We start from the raw sequence: 21,928 nt of genomic DNA on the forward strand, positions 1-21,928 counted from the left end.
TAGCCTGATATCGCAATGATCATAGTGCAGAGAAGCAAACAATATATTTTGTGTTAATAATGAATATTTTTTGAGTACTTACTAGGTGCTAAGCACTTTATTATCTTACATCATCTTCCACAGTTCCTACAAAGCAAGTCTTTACAAGCTGGATGACCAAAGCAAGAGCTCAAGTAATCTCTCCTAGGTTAATAAAGTATGGAATAGTCACAAAGCTAGGTATGAATGCAAATCAGTGACAACCATACACTTGACAACCTTGACAACCACAACCACACACTTTCTCTTGAGAGTAAAGTCAAATCTCAGAGTAATATTAAAGGCCCCATGAAAATAGGCCCTAAACACCTTCCTAACTCCATTGTCTATTAGCTAACTGAATGGATCTCACCCCAGCTAGGCAGCTTCATTAAATAGCTCACAAATACATTTTTTAAAACTTTGCGTCACTATCTCCATCTGCAAGTCTTGCTTTCCACCACCAACTTGAACCTTCTAGTGGACAGGAATCTCTGCCTCTTCTGCAAACATAGTCACACCTGATGTCTATTCCACTTACTTGTGCTTTACTACACACTATTCTCCCATAAATGGTCAATTTTTAGAATTTTTCTGTCATGATTCTTCAAAGAGATTGAAGGCAAGGCCAGTGTGATAAATTTCTATGTGCTTTCTGTGTAATATGTCATCATCTACTATTACAGTTCTGTTTATGTCTAACTGACCACATCTTTCTCATCTTTATATTTTTAATGTCTGGCATAATATCTGCTACATAAATATAGTTATTGAATATTTGGTGAAGAAATGAATGAGTGAATAAATGAAACAAAATAGTTAAGTGTCCAGGCTGCTCAATAATTGGTAGTCATTATTTTTAGTTTCCAGAATTTATTCAACAATAGAAAATATGCCTGAATAAAAGACTTTAAAATTATGATGGGGCCGGGGATTTAGCTCAGTGGTTTCACTGCCTGCTGAGTAAGCACAAGGACCTGAGTTCGATCCCCAGTACCAAAAAAATAAAAAATAAAAAATTAAGAAAATTATGATGACACAGATGTTTAAAACACAAAGGTATAGCATCTTTTAATTATGGCCTTTGTTAGAGTCCTTGGTACCAAGCTCAGTTTTACTTACCAAACATTATATACTGAATTATCAAATCCTACTCAGGGAAACTATACTCAGATATTATCAAAAATATGAACCAACTATTAACATGTTTTTACAATATTAGGCAAATCCCAAAGACTGATCACGTGACAGCCCTGTTAAACACAATGAAGTTTAATAGCTTTACAAGAAAAACTCTTCCCCCAGCTACCTCAAAGCTACTGTAGGTACTCGCTTGTACCATCAACAGAATCCTATTTGCTTCCCATCAAAAAAGATACGCCAAAGATGCTATGGCCTCCAAAATGTATGTAAGTCTGAACTACTTCCTCCTTGCTGAACCTTAGCCACTATGACAAATACCAGGTTTTTACTCATATGAGACTAGCTGCAGGAATACAGTAATTATATAACATTATAATTAATTATAGAAAATCAGAGATGTTTTTGCTTATCAAATATTATGCCTGAGTAGTGCATCCCACTCATATGTGAAATCCTAATCCCCAATGCCTCAAAATGTGACTGTAATCAGAGATAGTGTTTAAAGAGTTTTAAGAGTTAAGTTAACCCCAGTTGAGTAGCATTCTCATAAGAAAAGCAAAGTAGGACATAAACAGGTACAGAGGGAAGACAGGCAAAGACAAGGGAGAAGCCAGGCATCTGCAACCTGAGAGAGGCCTCAGGAGAAACTAATTCTGCCACCATATTGATCTTGGTCTTCCAACCTCCATAACTGAGAATATACATTTCTGTGGTTGCACCTTCCAGCCTGTGCTATTTTGTTTTGGCAGTGCTAAGAGAGCAACACACCAAGTACACGTCCTCTCATTTCCTGTCTGATTCAGTAGTCAAGACAGTCGTGTGTACTGTTCCCATTTTATAGACAGGAAAACTAAAGTTCCAGAGATGTTAAATGACAACTCTGACATCATCCAATGAACAGAGAGCAGGATGCTGCCCAGACGCTTCTGACTCCAAATGCCAGGCAGTTTTCCCTTTCCCCAGATCACAGGCAAGACGACCCCTGGGCTATGCTCCCAGAGCTGGCCTAAACTACTTGTGGAATCTTGAGAAATTCATTACGTTTTGGATATCGTCATTCTTTATCTGCCAAGTGAAGAGGTTGAATTAAGTATTCTAAGAGCTAAATGGACTCATGTAAGAGCCATTCTAGTTTTAAGGATTTAGCTCCAGTCATTGTTTTCACCCCAACTCTTGAAGAAATTATCGCCGCAAACTCTTTCAGAATTGAAAGAAAATTCAGCACAGATTCACCATCCTACAGAATTCAATCCTACATTGGAAAAATACATATAATTGAAAATATTTTAAAATATTATGATCTTAACACATTTTAGCAGTTATTTTTATAGGGCTTGCATCTCCTTAGTTAAGTTTGAGTTGTTAAAGATTTGTCCAGCTGAGCTTTTAAGGGTTGTATGTGGCTTCATGAGCAAAACACAGAATCAGTATTTTCTATCAGAAAATTTGAGTTCCAGTCCTAAAATCCTCAGTGAGCAACTGATGAAACTAATGAGGAAAAAGGAAAGTTGCTTCCTGCATGTCTAGCAGAAAAGATTGCCATTAAGTAAGAAAACACCTGTGTAAAACGTTTGAACTTTTTGGAGGGAAGTTGTTGCATATATTCATCAGCAAGGCAATTATTACAAGCTCATGGTGTCAAGTTGTCTTTTTTCAATAACAGTTTTGAAATATTCTGTGGGTACTTTATTTATATTTTTTATGCCTGTAGTTAATGTGCTTTTTTCCCCCAAAGGAAGGAAGCGTTAACGTGGAAAGTAATTTGCATGGTAGTAGAGAATAGCAGGTTATAAGACTATGAGGGTTAGAATTCTGAATCATCTCTTGCCTGCTTTCATCCAATCACGTAAAGACAAATCAGCCTTCAGGCAAATCAAACGACTTCATTTAAAGCTTACCTGGATTTGGCACTCTGCCCATTTTTCCAACCCTCTTTACAACCTGCTTTCACAGTTAGAGACCTGCATACTGAAAAGCATTACCCTTTGCAATGTTAGTTTTTTAAAAAAACAAGGAACTCTAACCCAGAAAAGACAATTGCTTGGGGAAAGGAAAATTTGCTTCCGAGTTAGCAATACGTGAATACAGGATTAGTGGGTGGGATTGAGGTGAGCCCTGGTGCATAAATAGAGAGGCTCCCCGCTGCTGGCACACTCAGAAGCTTGGACCGCTCCCTGGCCACTCACGAGGCAGGTGGGTGGGGAATCCAGGTAAGGCTCTAGACAATACCTCTGGAATGGCTCTTGCTAGAGTGAGCTTTGGCCTCTGATCGCCGTGTAAAGCTGTGGGCAATGAAGGACAGACAGAAATGCAAGTTTCCCAGGGCGATAAAGTGGGATTTGGGAAGGGGACAGTGGAATTTTTCCAGACTTCCTGGGGCCTCCTTGGGCTGGAGCTGGCAGAATGTTACATTCCTGAGCAGGTGCAAAGTGATCCCTTCTTAGGAAACCAGAGCTGTGAACCTGGGTCAACTCCTGTTTTCAGCCTGGAACATGGCCCAGGAAATTCGGTCACCCGCTAAAGTTCTGCTTCTCTCCCAATGGCTAAGTAAAGCAGAAGTGCGCAGGCTTCTCAACTTTGAGAACACATCTCAGGTGCTGCCCTAGAATATGGATTGCAAGCCAGGAAACAGTTTTCTTTCTCTCTGGGGTGTAAAGAATTCTTGTTGCTTCCACCTTCTAATTGACGGGCTAGGCTTTCAGAGGAGAGAGCTGGTTGCTTTCCTGCAGCGCAAAAGAGCAGGGACACGGAAACCTCCTGCAAGTTTACCCCTTGTTAAGACAGAGATGGACAGAGACCCGTGAAAAGTGCTACTTTTACAGTGTTAGCACGCGCGCGCGCGTGTGTGTGTGTGTGCACTTCTCCAAATTATCAATATCTTCCAAAGTTAGTGTTTTGACAGGTTTATGCAGCAAGTTTGCAGAGTAGAATCTCTTCATATTATGAAAGAGAAGGATGTTTGTACAGCAGGAGTTATATTAGTCTTCCTGGAGTCATTGGGCCATAAAACACGTGCAATATATCAATAGCTCCAACCTATAACCCATGGAGCTGTTGCAAGGAGTTTTAATGGCTATTTGTACAACAACGGTCAATGGACTGAATACAAGCACTATACCACCCAGTTACTATTATTTTTTTCATATACATGTAGATATTGTTAGATAAAATACTATATTAAATGTTTGTTGATAAATTCAAAGTAATCTATGACATGTTTTTGAACCAACTAATGTTCCAAAAGTATAATTCTCACATTAAAGTTCCTTTTTTATTTTTACTTTTTAAAGACACGATAAGGGTTTATTAGAGGTGAATGTAGGACATACTCAAGAGTGGAGTACAGGTGCTCAGAGAAAGGAGGTGCAGGACAGTTGGGAGCTGGGAATCTCTAATATGTTTGGGGTGGTGGGAGTCTGTGGAATTTCATAATCTGTCATCTTAGTCTCTTCTCATGCTTAGGAGTGAGTGGTCCACCCATAGTGAGATAATGGTCTATTCGAAGGGAAAACCTGAAGGGTGGTCCATTGATGGTGAAAGAGGTTGCGTGTAAAAAGGAAATAAGCAGACCCATTTGTAGCTGAGAGGGAGTTACCCAGGCTTCTCACATTAAAGTTCTTGATTTTAATATTTTTAAAAGTCTTCATATAAGAGGGCTGGGTATCACTGACTTATAGTATGCGTGAGTTGTTTTTGCAGAACTTTAAAAAAACTGTTATTGGCATTTCTACATCTTAAGAGAATAGAAAATGAAGGAATTATACTCCTGCATTTTGCTTATGTCTTTTCTGTATAAGTCACTTTGTGGCTACGTACTAAGTCTTGGTTAATGATTGGTCAGTTTAATATAAGGCTTCACTTGGATTTGGTAACTTGGCAATGTTTTTCTTTTTTTAATCATCTCATGCTTTGCAAAGGTTCCCACTCAAACTATCAGATCATAAGAAACTTCACTCTTGCAAAAGTTAAGCAATGACAGTCCATCCTACTTCCTCTGCAGGGTTCATTAAACTTGATTCAAAACCTACATGAATTAGATGCAATAATTTCATGTTTCTTTCTAAGCAAGTTTACTGTTTGGCTTTGCCAAAACCTCAAGTCTCCAGCTTTTCATGTTACGGCCCCTGGATAACCTCAGTGACTTGCTCTACAACTTGGTCTGCTGGCTTGCTGCTTGCCTCCCTGTTCCTTCTAGAACCTCACATTCCTATAGGCACTGCTTCAGCTTTTCCTAGTAATTGACTGTGGAACAACAAAAGGGAAAAATGAATTTAATAGAGATACCCCTGGAGATTATTTCTCGGTGCTATGAATCTCACAGAATACTTTGTGCACTAAAATGCATGCCCATTACCGCCTACCTAAAAAGGTCCAGAGAGACTCAAAGAACCTCACTAGAAGAACTTGATATGATATGTCTTAGTCAATTCATAGAAAGTGGAACTTGAATAAACTACACTAGGGAGAGAATTGGGTGAGTGCCACTCTTCAGTTAAGTGACAAAGCTGGAAGGGTCAAAATTCAGTGAGGAATCAATCAATCACTTTATTCCTATCTCATTCTTCAATGGTAATGTTCCCATTTTAGCCATAGATTAAAGCAGTGTGTATGTATCTTTAGGGTATTTGTTTCAGGGAGGAAAGATGGGAACCAGCCCTACAAAATGGCAAGATCCCGAACTCTTTGTTCTGGACCCATTTCATAAATCTTTCCATCTCTCTCAACTTTAGGTTCTTATTTGTATGATGATGCATTGAGGAGGAAGAAAAGAGGCAACTCCTAACATACCTTCCAGTGCTACACTTTCTAAATATAAATTGGTTATGTAAATTTCCTCAGCTATAAGAGTGTAAACATCTGACAAGTTATTTCTTTAGAATGTATCTCTATTTCTCTTGTGAATCTACTACCCACTGATAGGTAGGGTAAGAGACAGATAAATTGATAAGTCAGTGGGTAGATAAATATCCACACTGTATATTCTTAGGAAAATTTTGTGGAAGGTAGATTTTACTCTAATCTCATGCGTCCAATGTCAAGAGAGCCTCAGTTTCTGTTGTAGTCCACTACTGAGACACAATCTGTAGATTCTGAAGATTACTAATTACTTTTTGTTTGTGTTCTGTATAGATTTGCCATGGAGAAAATTTCGGTGTCAGCATTCTTGCTCCTTGTGGCCCTGTCCTACACTCTGGCCAAAGAAACCACAGTGAAACCTGGAGCTAAAAAGGACACTCGACCCAAACTGCCCCAGACCCTTTCCAGAGGTGCGAGGCAGCTGCTTGTTGGCTTCCAACGAGACTTACTTCCTAACTCTTGGTGCTGAAGTGTGTACACTGAATGTATTTGGGGATGTGTTCTTCCTAGATTTATCATGGTTGATAGTTATTTCCACTTTCTCTAGAGGTTTTTCTTTTTCTTTGGTATTGAGTATATGTTTATCCCAGATTTTACCACTGTTTTTCAATAGGTTTGGCCCTAAAATTATAAGACAGTTTTAAATATATTGGTTCATTACTTTCCTAGGTTGGGGCGATCAACTTATCTGGACTCAGACATATGAAGAAGCCTTGTACAAAGCCAAGACTAGGTAAGGAGCTTTAGTCTTCTTAAGGCTCTCAAGAGCGCCACCTAGTGACAGCAAGCTATACACAAGGTCCTGGTCACTAAAAACCTCCCAACCTGTTTGTCCCCTACAGCAACAGGCCGTTGATGATTATTCATCACTTGGACGAATGCCCACACAGTCAAGGTAACTTATTCTCCCAAAAGTCCCTTATAGACTTTTAGGTAGGGCCAGTTTGGATCATTCATCTTTGTATCCTTAGAACCTAACACAAATAAGAAAGAATATTTTAGGTGGTAAAAACATTTCAAAATTACTTTGTGTATTTCCACATCTTGTGTTAACCATGGGTGCATATTTCGAATAAGCCCTAGGATTCATCCTGAACATCTTGACTTTATATCCCACATTCAGTACATCAGCAAATGCTGTGGCTTTTTGCCTTCAAAATGTATCCCACAGCCAGCTCTAGCTTCACAGACGTACAACCTGCTCTGCGGCACAGGGCCCGGAGCTTAGCCACTTCTCACACTTGGTTTAATGCTTGGCCATCACTGCCTTAAAATTCTTAACAATTCCTGAGCAAGGGCATCTGCGTTTTCATTTTCCCCTGGTCTTTCCAAACCACTACCTATTGCCTCAGTGCCTCAGCTTGTCCAGAGTGAGGCTGTGAAACACGAATCAGCTCCTCTCCCTCAGGTGCCCAGTGGCTTCTAATCGTAGGTAAAGTTAACTTCTAATTCCTGACCATGGCCAACAAGGCTGGACAGGAACTGGTCAGATGTACTTTCCTGTCCTAGCTCTCTCCCCAGACCTCCCGGCTCATCCCGCCTGGCCTCCATGCTGTCCCGCAACCTCTGAGCTCATCCCGCCTCAACGCTTTTGCTCTTGCAGTTCTCTCTGTCCAGGGTGCCCCAACCTCCAAATTTTAGTGATTTAGCCCCAAAATTGTCCAGTCCTCCCCTTCGGTATCCCTTCTCAAACCCGTCTCTTCAACCTGTGGCTTAATTTTGTTTTTCTTTGAAGTACATTTCTCCACCTGCAACTTTTTTTGTACCAGGGTCAAACTTGGGTCCTTGCGCTTGCGCAGCAGGCGCCGAAACCACTGAGCTAAACCCCCAGGCCACCTGCACTTTTTAAATATTTGTGCACTTGTTTATGGTCTGTCTTGCACACACTCATCTGAGCTCTTTGGAAATACATCTGCTTTTTATTATTCATTGCACTCTCCCCAGAGCATAAAACCATGCATAACACTTAGTAAAAATTCAATAAATATGGGTTGAAAAAAAGTGTATGAATGAATGAATGAATGAATGGCAAAAAGCAGAGGTAGACAACGACATAGATATTACTTCACAAATCACTTCCTAAAAGGGCAAAGTAGAAGGATTTACTTGAAACACAACAGAAAACCAGGTTTTTAACCAATGAGGAGATGCATGCTTAAAGATTTTTCTTTATATTACAGCTTTAAAGAAAGTATTTGCTGAAAATAAGGATATCCAGAAATTGGCAGAACAGTTTGTCCTTCTCAATCTAGTCGTAAGTTTATATTTTTTTCATCATCACTAACATTTCACCGCAAATTCATTCAGTGAAATGGATGATTCCAGTTTTTTCTGCATCTTAGTTATACTGAATTAACTGGAACATCTTCCAAATGTCCCATCTCACAGATTGGAAACAAGGAGATATTTCATCTTTTAATGCTCTATGTGGCCTATGCTTTTATTTAGTAGTTAATAACCTCAGCTTGGCCCTGTGGTCAGCATCATCTCTGCTGCAACTGGAAGATTCATGTATTTGCAAATTATTTCCTGTGTCATTTCCCTACACCCCTGGCCTAATCCCTGCCCTTCGCTCCCTGAAAGGGCCACTTCCTGGCTATCCCAATCCAATCCTGCCTCCAGGCTTCACCCTCATGTACCCTGCCCTCCTTCCCCAGCCCACCTCTCCTGGCTTCAAGCCTTCTTTCTGCACATTCTTTCCACTCAGTATACAGCTGGGGTCCATTTTCCTTCTAAAGTGAACAAAAATTGACTCGGCCTAACCATGTCCCTCTAAGCCTCTCTCTTCCTCACCCGAGGCTGGCTTCTTCAGAAAACGACCCACACCCACCATTCCTTCTTTCCTCCCTTCCTCTTTCTACCCCTCAGTGTCAGGGACTCGAGACATCTCTACTTGACCCACTTTTCGTCTTTCACATTCTCCACGGACATCATCTACACCTGCTTAGATTCTGGCATGCTAATTTCCACCTCTCAGTGGCAACATCTGGCAACTTGTCTATCCAGCCATCCTACACCATCTTATAATTAGCTTGAATGCAGCGTGTCCCACACTGAATTAATCAACTTGGGCTTTTTTTGTGTTTTTTTTCATATAGCTCATCTTTATTCTCTATATCACTGGATGTTCTCACTTCTTTTTTTTTTTTTTACCCCAGTTCTGAGAATTGAACCTGGGGCCTTTGCACTGAGCTGCAACCCCAGCCCTTTTTCTGAGACAGTCTCCGCTAAGTTGCCCAGTCTGGGTTTGAACTTGCAATCCTCCTGCCTCAGCCTCCCAGGATATTATTGTAACTTCTTCATAAACTCACAACCATAAAGTGTATACCTCTTTCACTCCACCTAGCTTACTACAATATTACCAAATGACTTTCTGCCTATATGAAAACCCATCTAATTCCACATGGCTGTCAGGGTAACTGCTCAAAAGACCAAATCATCGGGTTCATGGCACCTCTTCTGATCTCTCCCTAGTGGTTTTTAGCTATTTCTGAACGATGATGCACAAAGCCACGCACGAGCGGAGCCCTGCAGCATCCTGGGCAGTGTCTTCTCGCCAGCACCTTCCTGCCTCCCAATACAGTCCTTCCCCAGGCCTGGCGAGAGGGAAGCTCCATGCCCTCCATCCTCCTAACTTTGCGTCTGCTCTTCCCCTGCACAGGATGCCTTCCTTTCCATACCTGGCTCCTGTTCATTCCTTAAGCTCCTTCCTTACCCGCTTGAGAAAATCTTAGGGACACCTGCAGACAGTAAGTCCCCGACTTACAACCATTTGAGTTTTGAACTTTTGCAGATAAGAACGGACCTCGCATTTAGTTTTTTTAATGCTTTACACTGTATATTTCTGTCAGACTCACAAATGAATGTCCTCCTGGAATGGTATTTGTTTGTACATCGGGGACTTACTGTACTGAGATCAAGTCCTGCTCCAATCACTCACATCCCCCGCCAGAACATCTCACCCCCTGTACACTGTGTTCCCTTTCCTACCTGTCTCCCAACAGACAGTACCTTCACTAAAGATGAGCACTGTTTTGCTGCACCCATAAATCCTAAATACAATCCTATTTCTACAATTCCTCCAAAAATATTTTGTTTTCATGAATTTACAGTATCTGCTCCTACTTCATCCAAGATGTCTTCCCCAAACATCCTAATTCCTTCAGAACTCTCCTGCTTGAATGGTTTTGCTCCTCGTGCATCATGTTTTCAGCTGTTTATCTCACATTCTGCAACACATTCTGCTCTATTTTCTTACTATTTCATGCACACAACTTGTCTCCCCATCTGCATGATAAACTCTTTGTGGAAGAGGTGACCCTTAATGATATCTTAGGTCCCTGGCCATACGTGGACACTGTTATGTTTGCAAGTTTGAAAATAACTGCTGATAAACAAACTAAAAGCTGCTTTATTTTTTACTCTCAGTATGAAACAACTGACAAGCACCTTTCTCCGGATGGCCAATATGTCCCGAGGATTCTGTTTGTGGGTAAGTGAAGGGGACAGTAAGATACACCACACTCTTCCAGTGTGCTGAAAATGCACCCAGCACCCTTTTCTCCCCAGCGTCACCTGCCACTTCAGCACAGTGTGAGGACTAAGGTCCAGCCAGGGTATGAGACATCCTTCATTCTCATTAGGAAAATGGGGACTTTGTTTCCACACATGACTTCTTTGCTAACTTTCACTTTTCACCTTCTGCTACCAGTACATCTGAAAAGGAAGCACCATGCCTCTCATCGGTAAAATGTGCCTTGGTTATAATTCTGCATTGGTTAGGTGATGATTTCGTAAATACAGCAGAGACCGTCCCTGTCTGCTCCTCTTCATGACCCCAGCATGACCCTTTGCTAGGCTCTCAGCAAGTATTTGCTGAATGATTCAGTAAATGTATTGAGTTTGGCCTTGACCAAAGTCATATTGATTTAAGAAAAAAATCTGCAATTAAACTCATTGGATAACAGAGCTGTCTAATCAAGTGGTTCACCAGGTAGTTCATCAAAGTTTACCTTAAATGTATAAAATAGGGAAGAGAAAAAAATTGCAGAGGACCCTCAACTTACAAACTCAATTGGTTCCTGAGGGCTGGTTGTAACTCAGGTTGGTTGTAAGTCAATACAGCTGAGATCTGGATGTCTACCTGGATACACGCTATAGATAACAAGAGGCAGACGCATCTTGTTAACCTAATTAACCCAAGTTGTTCGTGTATGTCATAACTTGAGGGTCCACTGTACTGGGGGGAGGAAAGTTTTTTGTTTTCTGTTTTCTTCTTAAATTCCTTTATTGGTACATTTTAGATATACAATACATTTACATTTATCATTGGGTGTACCTGTACATGATGTATCTTGATTCTTAATTTTTCCCCATTACCTGTGTGCCCTTCACCCCCTGGGGGGAGGAAAGTTTTGTCAGAATTTAGAACATTAGATTTTTTTTCTCTTTAGTACTTCGGATCAAATCTAAATCCAGGGCTTCACTCCCACTAGGCAAGCACTCCACTAGGCCCACACCCTAGAGACTGGTTATGGCCTTATCGGAAAGGAGATCTTGTGTGCTGCTCTTGCCTCCTGAAGGACTTCTTCAAAGAGCATCTTCACCTTCTGGTGCTGAGCACAGCTCCTCTGCAGCTCAAGGCTTCTCTGTTTGGGCTGTGGGTTAGAATCACCTGGAGGCTTTTAAACCCCGCATCTCCCAGACCACACCTGAGACCCAGTAAATCAGAGCCCGGGAGGTGGGACACAGGCAGTTGATGTTTAAAGCTCTCCAGGTGATTCCACTGCCACCAGGGTTGTGAGCCACAGGCAAGTGTTTAAAATGCCATTGTGTTCATTTACTACGCACTCTCCACACCAAGCAGAAGTCTAGTCCTTAAAACTGCACTGAAAAAATAGCTGGGCATGGACTGTAATCCCAGCACATGGGAGGCTGAGGCAGGAGGATCACTGTGGGTTAGAGGGCAGGCTGGGCTACATAGTGAAACCCTGTCTCAAAACAACTGCACTGAACAAGTGAAATTCTGCTTCTGGCAACTTACATCCTTCGATCTTATTCTAACATTCTAAAATGACAGACAGTCCATTCTTGTACCAGCGACAGACTGCAAAAATGCAGATGGTCTTTGGTTTCTCAGTACTAGGGATTGAACCCAGGGCCTTTACACTGGGCTACATCCCCAGGCTTTTTTGTTTTTATTTTGAGACAAGGTCTCACTAAGTCACTGTGTTGCCCAAGCTGAGCTCAAACTGTGATCCTCCTGCCTCAGCTTCCCAGAGAGTGAAGATTACAGAAATGTGCTGCCTGCCAACCCAAGCTGAGCAGATTGTTCTCACATGTCCTCGGCTTCTTTTCAGGATAAGCTTTTAGGATCCTCTAATCACCCTCCAAATGTAAGGAAAGTTTCTAAACCCCTCTATCTTCCTATTTCCCTTTGGGTGCACTTAATGTAACTTTAAGTTACATATAAAATACCACAAAATAGTATTCATACACATGGTAGAAGTCTCTTAAATCTCTATTTTGAAAGTTTGTATTTTAACAAATTAAAAAATAGTGAGGAGCGCTGTGTATTCATCAGCTTTCCTGTGACTGGGACACAGTACCCAATGCCCACAGCTTAAAGGGGAGGTTTAATCTGACTCACAGTTTCAGGAGATTCAGTCACGATCAGCGGCTCCCAGGCAGGAACTGCAGGTGGAAGGGTGTGGTAGAGCAGAGCTACTTAGTTCATGGTGGCAGGGAAGCAGGCAGGGGAGCAGTGCCAAAGAAGAAGGAGTGAGTTACAGACCCCAGGCCACACCTCCACACCCCACCCAGACTCTCCCAGAAGTGCACTCCCGCAATCCCCTGGGCTGCTCCCCAGCCAATCAGATTATTAAGATTAACCATCATGCCCGGCAGCAGAGGCCTGTGATCCTAGCTCGTGGGAGGAGTCTGGAGGATCACAAAAGCAAGCCCAGCCCGGGCAACTGAACAAGATCTTGTCTCAAAATTTAAAAAATTTGGAAAGGCTGGGGATGTAATTGAGTGTGAAAGCCCTGGGTTCAATTCCCAGTACCACACACACACACAAAATTGATAATCACAACGTGCTCGTTTGATCTTGCTTTTCTCAAGGGCTTGCATTCTTTCATTATTGAAAAAGAAAGGCTCAGCACGGTGGCACATGCCTATAATCCCAGCACTTGAAAGGCTAAGAGGATCACTGTGAGTTCAAGGTCAGCCCAACTACATAGTGAGGCCCTGCTTCAAAACCAAAAAAAGAAAAAGAAAACCCAGGCCAGGGATTTAGTTCAGTGGCACACACCTGCCTCGAAAGCACAAGGTCCTGTGTTCATCCCCAGTACAGGAAAAAAAGAAAACCAGCATTGGAGGTTTCTGATTATCTAAGTTGCTCTTTGTCAAATATAAGTATTTCAAAAATTTGCAATAATTGCATGATAGAGAATGCTAATGTTTTCATCAAAACGAAGGAGCCCTCCCCCAGCATACGTCATCCTATTTTGGGGTCACTAGCTAGGAGCACGGGGCTCCTCGCCTTTTCCACAAATAGCACGGCGCTAGCCCCTCACCGCTCACCATGGACCTGGGTAGTGCAGTGCAGCGGCGGGCGCAGCTCCACACTGAGCTTCCCGCACAGGACACGGCTACCACGTAGGCTTCTGCCCTCAGCAGAGGTTACTTGAAAGCAAAACATCTACCCCCTGTCTCTCTGCAGACCCGTCCCTGACGGTGAGAGCCGACATCACTGGAAGGTACTCAAACCGCCTCTACGCCTATGAACCCTCAGACACGGCTCTGCGTAAGTGGCCTCCAGCCTGGGCGGGGTCGGTGCAGGGCCTGTGTTGCCAGTCATGGGACAGCCACCACTCGGGCCGCCAGAAAGCCAGCCTGACCCGCCCTGGCCTGGATCCCCAGGCAAATCACACTTCCGGTTTGTTTGTTTTTAATCTCAGTTGAGGATGAATCATTTAGATCTTTTTCTGTAGGAGGATTCTATGACCACATTACCTGTATTTCGGGTTTCCTCTCAGGCATACAAACCCAACCTGTCACAGAACTGAATGCAGGAGGTGTAATAATCTGATGCCCCCCCCCAACAAAAGTGAAATAATTTAGCCCAGCTTGTTGCTGAATTCGGATTCGATTTAAAGATGGATAGGCAAGAGGACCCAAAAAGTTGCTGTAAATGGAAGAGACAGGAGATGTCAATGGGGGGACATTGACTTCAGTGGGGGGATGCATCTGACTGTGACACCTGTCCTTTTTACATTTTTTAACTTTTATTAGCACACATTTCCAGTACATAATTATTCCATTAATGGTAGAGAGTTGGTGCATGTTCTTAACACATCTCAAACCTTTTTTCGTCCCCTGTCCCACCCCATTCCTCCCTCTCCTGGTCCCCTCACTTGCAAAAGATCCCTCTCTTTTTTTTTGTTTTTATCTTTGTGCTTAGTCTTTCTGGAAAGGAAACTGGATTTTATTCCTAGAAAACAGTTCTGATCAATTGCAGTGGCTGCCTAGAAACTCACTGTCCAGTATCTTAGCCATTAGCCACATTTGCTATTGAATTTTTACATAAAAGTAAAATTAAAATCTCAGGCTCTCAGTTGACTGGCCACATTCCCAGGATTCAGTGCACCGACACTGGACATTGTCATCACCACAGCATTTTCTCCTGGACAGCACTGGCGTAGGACGTAGGACACTGCGGGAAGTAGAGGTGGGACCTGGTCAGCAGGAAAAGCTCCTTGTGACCCATTAGCAAGGTGTCCTGTGGCAGCTGCTAGGCCAGGGGAAGCCATCCAGGTGCTCCCCGTGTTTGTATCTCAGGAAGACTGAACTCTTTAAAGGTGGTGTCTACACCTGGAATACCACAGCGTCCTGTAGAGGAGGCAGTCAGTGAATATTTGTAGTATTCTTGAATGAACAGCTTTGCAGTGCCTATCACATGGGAATCTTATTTCACTAGACCACATACCTTATTTTCACCAGTTTGCTGCTGCTGCAGGGCTAATGATCTAGAAGTCTGGATGCTGGAGCAGCAGTTCCATTATTTCTTAACTGTGTCATCTTGAGCAAATGAATCAACCTCTCTGAGCCTATTTCACCATCTAAAAGTGAAGTACTAACAGAGTATTTGTTAAAGGAATTTATCTGTGTAAAGCACTTGGTTTACTATCTTTATCATTTAAATCCCACCTACTTCTAAAATAATTTGCAGTAGCTGTACACACCTAGCAAGTCCGTATCATGAACATGATTTAAGCTTCACTTCTAAATTAACCAAAATTATTTGCTCTTGATAGAGCTTATAAAGATATATATATTTTTGCGGGGGGGAAGAAGGAGTTGGGAGAAGGCAGATCTGACAAGGAATAAAATACACAAGAGAAATGGATTGTCACAAATACCGTGTCATACAGGGCCAGGGATTTAGCTCAGTGGTTCCGGTGCCTGCCGCACAAGTGCAAGGTCCTGAGAGTTCAATCCCCGGTACCAAAAAATAAAAATAAAATAAAAAAATAAACCATGTCATATATAACTTTAGAAAAAAATTTACAAGATTACCAACTAGTCACCCTATAATTCAAACCCTGGGCCGGGGATTTAGCTCAGTGGCGCTGCACCTGCCTGGCAAGTGCGAAGTCCTGAGTTCGATTCCCAGCATCAAAATAAATAAATACATAACCCACTGAATGATGACTACAGTACTGAGGTTTGGGAGTTTATTATATCTATTGATGTAATTCATAAGGGCATCTTGCTTTTCCTTTTCCCCCTTTTAGTGTTTGACAACATGAAGAAAGCCCTCAAGCTGCTGAAGACTGAATTGTAGGGGAAAAAGCAAAATCCGCAAGCTCTTCCCTGCATGCCAGGCCTGGGGACTCAGAACCAGAGATGTTAGAAGACTGAAGCAAAGGGCTGGCCACATGCTCATTAGATTATGGTTTTATGTTACAACTGCTTTTCATTCTTAAAATTGGTTTCAGGTATACGTGTGTGAAAACAATATTGTACACTACTGCAGTAAGCCACGATTTTCTAAAAAATAAATCCTTTTGGAGGTACTTAAACTGAAGGTTTTTGCTTTTATTTTTTCCCCCAACTTGATCTTTCAGAGAACAGCTATTTGGCTCATTCAACAAACAGGACCATTGTATACGCACAAAGTTTTCATCCCACCATGTTAAGATGCTTGCAGACTAAGAGTAGGCATGAAATTAATCAATAGAAGCATCAAAGAGCACATGATTAGTGTGGAAGAGTGTGCAGAAAAGCATCGCAAGGAATTCAGCTTCCTAGAGACAACCCTCCTCACCCTGGCCAGACGCTCCTACGCACAACTTTAATTTAGAAATCCAATTTTAGTCCTATTTTGTCCCACTTAATGTTCCCAGGGAAAACCCTGGCAGCCAGCTTTGTCCTTCTCAAGACTAATCTAGTGTGAAGGTCATCCAAAGAACACCTGTCCTCCAAACATACCCTACAGACATCCTGACCACTGGTCTTGTAACAGATTTGATCTCTCAAGGATTCTCGAGTACAGGGCTAGAAGAAATTGTCTGAACCACTTCACTGCCTCACTAACGTGGGACAGACTGGGGGGGGGCGGGGGACAACAAAGGGCAGAAGTCAGAGGTCAATGAAGTCGGGAACAGTTCAGAGAGGGCATGGCTGCAGGCACGGAAGTAGCTTTCACTTTTAACTCCATACTCTGCCTGGCAAAAGTTGCAACTGTGGATTCGCTTCTTTGCCACATATGTAATCTCACATTCATTATTATGTCAAAGTCCTGTGTCACCAGCCACTGACCTCTTTGGTCCCTGGGCTGTGGTTTACACTGCACTCCACATGGACTGTCTCTAGCTCATCTTGGTTAACTTTCCTAGACAGATCCTTTTCTGAACAGTGTTTTGACATTAATTTTCTCAGGCTAAATAATGTATTTTCAATGCTTTTCTCTCAATATCACCAGTGCGTTTCTGAGCACTCACTGTTGACTTCACAACATACAAATCCTAAGCTAGAATATCACCGGGAACATGAGGTAACCCACATGTACTGAAAAAAGTAAAACATTCCACTTAGAAAGCTCACTGAAGCCAAATGGGGAAAAAAGAGGCTTCACTTCAAAAACAAATACTTTGAGTGACAACTTAGAGGTGAATCAAGTTTCTTTTATAGTACAGCAAACTGTTTACTTTTCCACTGGGCTGCTATAATATTGTTAGGTCCTTAAAAATGTACTCAGTGACCAGAAAGCAAGGTACAGATATTTATACACCCATGCTCCTGGCAGCATTATTCACAATAGCTAAAAGATGGACGTAACCCAAGTATCTGTCAATGGACAAATGGGTAAACAAAGTAGGGCACATATAGATACTGTGGAATATTGTTCCACCTTTAAAAAGCGGGAAATCCTGGCATGTGTTAGAATACGGATGAACCTTGAGGACATTAGGTGGGCTAAGTGACATAAGCAGGTCACTAACGGACAAATACTGTCAAATTCTACTTTTATGAGGTAATTTGTTTTCAGAGAGCCAGAGGGAGGGTGAGAAAGAGAGAATGGGGAGTGGTAGTCATCAGGCCCAGGGAAGGCAGAATGGAGAGTTAATTGTTTAGTGGGTGTGGAGTTTGAGTTTAGGAAGATCAAATGTTCTGCAAATAGATGGCGGTGATAGCTGCATAATATAAGTGTCATGGAACTGTACATTTAAAATAGTTAGAATGTGATGCTATATAGTTTTGTCCCAATAAATATTTTTCTCAGTTTTACCTGATCTTCCCCATAAATTATGAAGAAAAAAAAAGAGGAATTAATTTTTTTTTTTAATGCTGGTAACATAAATCATCCATAAAAGTCAACTGTGCAGACCGTCAACTGGCTTGGTGAAGCCATTTCCACCTATTTGAGAACAAGAGTTTTCTTCAAATGATCACCTCTGTCTGCCTGTGTTGTCTGGGCTCTTCTCGAATTCAGTAATCCTACAAAAACCCTAAGGTCCTCCTCTTAGTGACCACTGGTGCAAATAGGAGATGGACAGAAAAGCTCTAAGAACAGAATTATCTTCAGGACAAAAAGCCAGACTTCAGGTCCGGTCAAGTCACCCGACTTAGGGAAGGGCCACCTGCCTACTTGCAGGAGGTAAAACACCAAAAGTAAGCAACATAAGCAAACGAGGCTCCACCCTTCAAGATATGCCAGAGTCCACTCTGCCACATATTTAACTCGCCAGCAACTCCCTCAAGCCCTCATCTGCAAAGGAGTTCCAGAAGCTGGCTTCTCTCAGGACAGGAATAAGAAGTGGCCTGGCATCTGGCAGGGCAGGCTGACTGGCCCCTTTCCCATTGTCGCTGAAGTATTTCAATAAGAACAACTGCTCAGTTGTGAGATGACATTTGCTTCTTTTTTGTAAGAAACTTTTTGTTTTATGTCTTGCATTCTGAGTAACTACTTTGAAAACAGATGATACACAGTGTATTAACCATTGTTATTCTATTACTTTGTTATGAAATTTTATTTTTTCATAAAATAAAGTTTAAAAAGAAAGAACAACTGCACAGTCCTGTCTCACTACCCCTCTTTCTCTCATCAGGTAAAGGACAGGCTGCCCCCTTAAAACATACTCAGCCACACAGATTGTAGTATCATTCGGCATGGGGAGCCTAGTATAAAATCATCAGCCACTCTCAAACATAACAACTTCATATAAATCCCCTCCCAATCCAGAAAGCTAGAAAAGTTGGTCTTTAACTTGCTGTCATTCCTTTCTTTTTTTGTTGTTTTGTGGTACCAGAGATCGAACTCAGGACCTTGTGCTTGTGAGGCAGGTGTGATGCCACTGAGCTAAATCCCCGGCCCCATTTCTAATAAAACAAAACCATTCTCGTTTGAGTGATCATGTCCACACTGTCACAATGAGCACTTTTCTCACATGAATGCTACGTAAAAAAGTGGCTCTTTTTCCCTACTTTTGGAGATAAAAAAAAAGTAAAACTGTTTTCATGCATTTAGTGTATTTTCAGAAGAATAAACAAATAGGATTAAGCAAATTTTAGAAAAATTGCAGCACGCAGACTGGACCCCAGAAGCTGAGGTCTGAATGCCACACTTCTGGTTTTGTCCCCCTGAAAGGTTCCATTCGGCACACATTATTAAGGTCGAACATGCCGCACTTGGTCTTCATACCAAACAACCGTTGCTCACATAACTGAGGATCTGAAATGAACTGAAGCCACAGTGAGCTCTGATTTTAGAAATTATAGTCAAACCCTTTTTTCCTTTCTATTAGCATGATTTTCTCAGCTAAAATTTCACCTTCAGCATCAAGGCTAACCTGAAGAAATGTTCTAAGGAACATTCCTCTAAGTATGTAAACAGGGAATCAGAATTTTTTTGCAATTCCTTTTTCAACACACGTTGAGATTTGGATGGAAGGACACTTAGAAGATGTTGGGTTTGCCTTATAGCCATTTGTGGAAATTCTAGACCCTGTGTGGAAATTGTCACAGTATTCTTGTTCCCACAGGCGGGGATCAGCTTATCTGAAAGCTCACAACAGGGCCATTCAAGATTCAGGATGGATGCGTTCGGGGCCCTTTCCAGGGCATCATAACATGCTCAGGGAGTAGTGTCTGCACTCAGACACAAGACATGTCAGAGAAGGGCAGGGTAATCCATTCCCTTCAGATCTGCCAAAGAGAAAACCCAGATTCACTTGTCCAGGCTGCCATGGTGCTGGTGCCTGAAAATGTACTCATATATGTCTCGAGCAACTAATCATCAGTTACTTAATAACCCATTCGTAAAATCATATGGTTTAACAGCCCTAAAATTCATCCTGCCCAGACTGATTTTTAACTGGGTTAACCCAAATAAAACCACTGCGATTAGAACACAAACCAAGGGTATGGGCTGGTTCTCTCTAGAATAGACCTTTACACACATAATCATCTGTACCAGGAAAAGTATTATGTTAGGAGATTCCAGACCCTTACAAAATTTTGAAATGTAAATGACAAATAGGGAAAATATAGAGTGCCTTGAAGGAAGACAGAAACTTTTCCCTTCAAGTGTCTCTGAAGATCTTATCTTTGATATAAGTTGGAAGGAACACTGTTAGAATTACCCTAGAGCTCAGTAAGACATTCTGGAAACAGCACTGTTCTGTGTTTTGTTTTCTTCGAACATTAGCTACTACCACAGAGTCACAGAGGAGACATACCTACAAAACTCTCTAAAACTCTGCAGATCAGCCATTTGCCATCTTTCTTGATCTAAAATCTAACCATCAGAAAGTATCACATAAAACCTAGAATGCAAGATAAGAAATCAGTGATATTTGGTAGTTGGAAAGAACTTACATATTTTTCCCAAATAAATATGAATTACTTCCCTTTAAAAAAAAGAAGAGAAAAGAAAAACAATTTTCTCACAATGAGGACAAGATTAACAACTGAAATATTTCAATAAATGATTTTGGGATAATTACTATTTACTAGTACAGAAATTTCACTTTCATGGCTTGATTACACTAAAATAGCAACACCCAACTTAAGTCCATCAAGGAGAAACTAAAGCAGAAAAAAAAAAAAGAATTCCACCTAATTTAATTTATCAACTCTTCCATTATCTTCTCTTAATTCAAACATGGATACACAAAGAAAGGTTTCTATCTTTTAATTTTTTAACTTAATATACAGAACCACAACACTATTCCAATTTCAAATTATGGACGATATCACATTCAAATATGCTTGAATTTGACAAGTTGTTACCATACTGAGAAATTTCATGAAAAAGTTATTTAACAATTTTTAAGATAATCCAATATTGTTTTGCTATGTGGGCCAGTGCATTAATAGTAAATTGTTTTAAAATGCAGTCTTTTGGAGTTCAAATTATTAAAAAAGAACATCGAGATTATATAGATACACTTTCTGAAACAGTTATTCCATTTTGAAAATTGAAGGTGAATGTTACACATTAGAACTTCTCGTGAGATCGCTTCTCCTCTGCACTTACCTGTCGGAGTCAAAAGCAAAACCATAATCTCCTAAAGACATAGCTATTTCTACAATACATGGGTGTAATCATGAACGGCTACTCGAACTAAATTGTCACTTGTATATTAACACTTTTTACCACAACACATCTTTCCTAAAAGACAAAAATAACTGGGAATTTGGATTTCCCTTGCTGAACTTAACATTACAGACTCTCTTACTTTCTAGCCTTAGTAATGTCAGTTCTTTCCAGTGAGAGCTATCTACACAGTACATACAATGATTCCAGTGAAATGCATATTTACTTTCACAATATGATCAACATAGTAGTGCCATACAGAGGATTTCTGCAGATAAAAACGCTAAGGAAGGCCACAGTGGATAGTGCCGGACACTGTGAATGCAGTAGGTTACAGGTGTCACTGAGGATCTGGAGACCATGAGTTTCCATCATTGTTTTCAGCAATGAAAAAAGAAAAACATTTAGAGAATAAAAATATATAATTCCACTGCTGCTAATGTAATTTTTCAGATATTCTTTCCTTGGTTAAATGGACAAATTAGCTTAACTTAAAACTAGAGAAAATGGACAAAATCAGAATATGAAAGATTTTCTTGGTTTCTTCATCAAAGGAATGCACTAGGGTTAGCACGAGGATCTTTCTGGTTCCTGTACCTGTAGGTCAGCCAAACACCCAGGATCTGGATTAAAAAAAGAAGAAAAGAAACTTAAGTCTGCGGATATTTCAGTTATCAATTAAAATAACTCTGGATTTTCTAAATCGCTTTGCTCTCCACTCACTCAAAGGGGAGAGATTTTTTTCTTTTTGAATAAATTAAGTAAATCAAATGAGAGACCCTAGAAAAATTAAAATATGAACAGTGT

General features: G+C 41.2%; 2 protein-coding genes across 2 annotated transcripts in view; one reads left to right on the forward strand and one right to left on the reverse strand.

The window, feature by feature from the left end:
- Positions 1-3,221: 3,221 nt before the first annotated feature.
- Positions 3,222-16,103, forward strand: Agr2 (anterior gradient 2, protein disulphide isomerase family member). The gene is made up of 8 exons (XM_004839594.4): positions 3,222-3,371; positions 6,292-6,428; positions 6,688-6,751; positions 6,861-6,913; positions 8,199-8,272; positions 10,447-10,510; positions 13,742-13,825; positions 15,816-16,103. The coding sequence occupies exons 2-8, from the start codon at positions 6,299-6,301 to the stop codon at positions 15,863-15,865; spliced, it is 519 nt and encodes a 172-aa protein (XP_004839651.1). The 5' UTR covers positions 3,222-3,371; positions 6,292-6,298; the 3' UTR covers positions 15,866-16,103.
- Positions 16,104-20,700: 4,597 nt separating this feature from the next.
- The window catches only part of Tspan13 (tetraspanin 13), a 33,772-nt gene continuing 32,544 nt past the window's right edge, over positions 20,701-21,928 (reverse strand). Inside the window, exon 6 of the mRNA XM_004839595.3 lies at positions 20,701-21,744. Coding sequence (XP_004839652.1) covers positions 21,670-21,744 — 75 coding nt within the window. The 3' untranslated portion in view covers positions 20,701-21,669. The remainder of the gene's footprint in view (positions 21,745-21,928) is intronic.

This window comes from Heterocephalus glaber, unplaced genomic scaffold, assembly GCF_053883595.1.
Source record: "Heterocephalus glaber isolate CG9 unplaced genomic scaffold, H.glaber_assembly_v1.0 deba00000676, whole genome shotgun sequence".
Classification (NCBI taxonomy): domain Eukaryota; kingdom Metazoa; phylum Chordata; class Mammalia; order Rodentia; family Bathyergidae; genus Heterocephalus; species Heterocephalus glaber.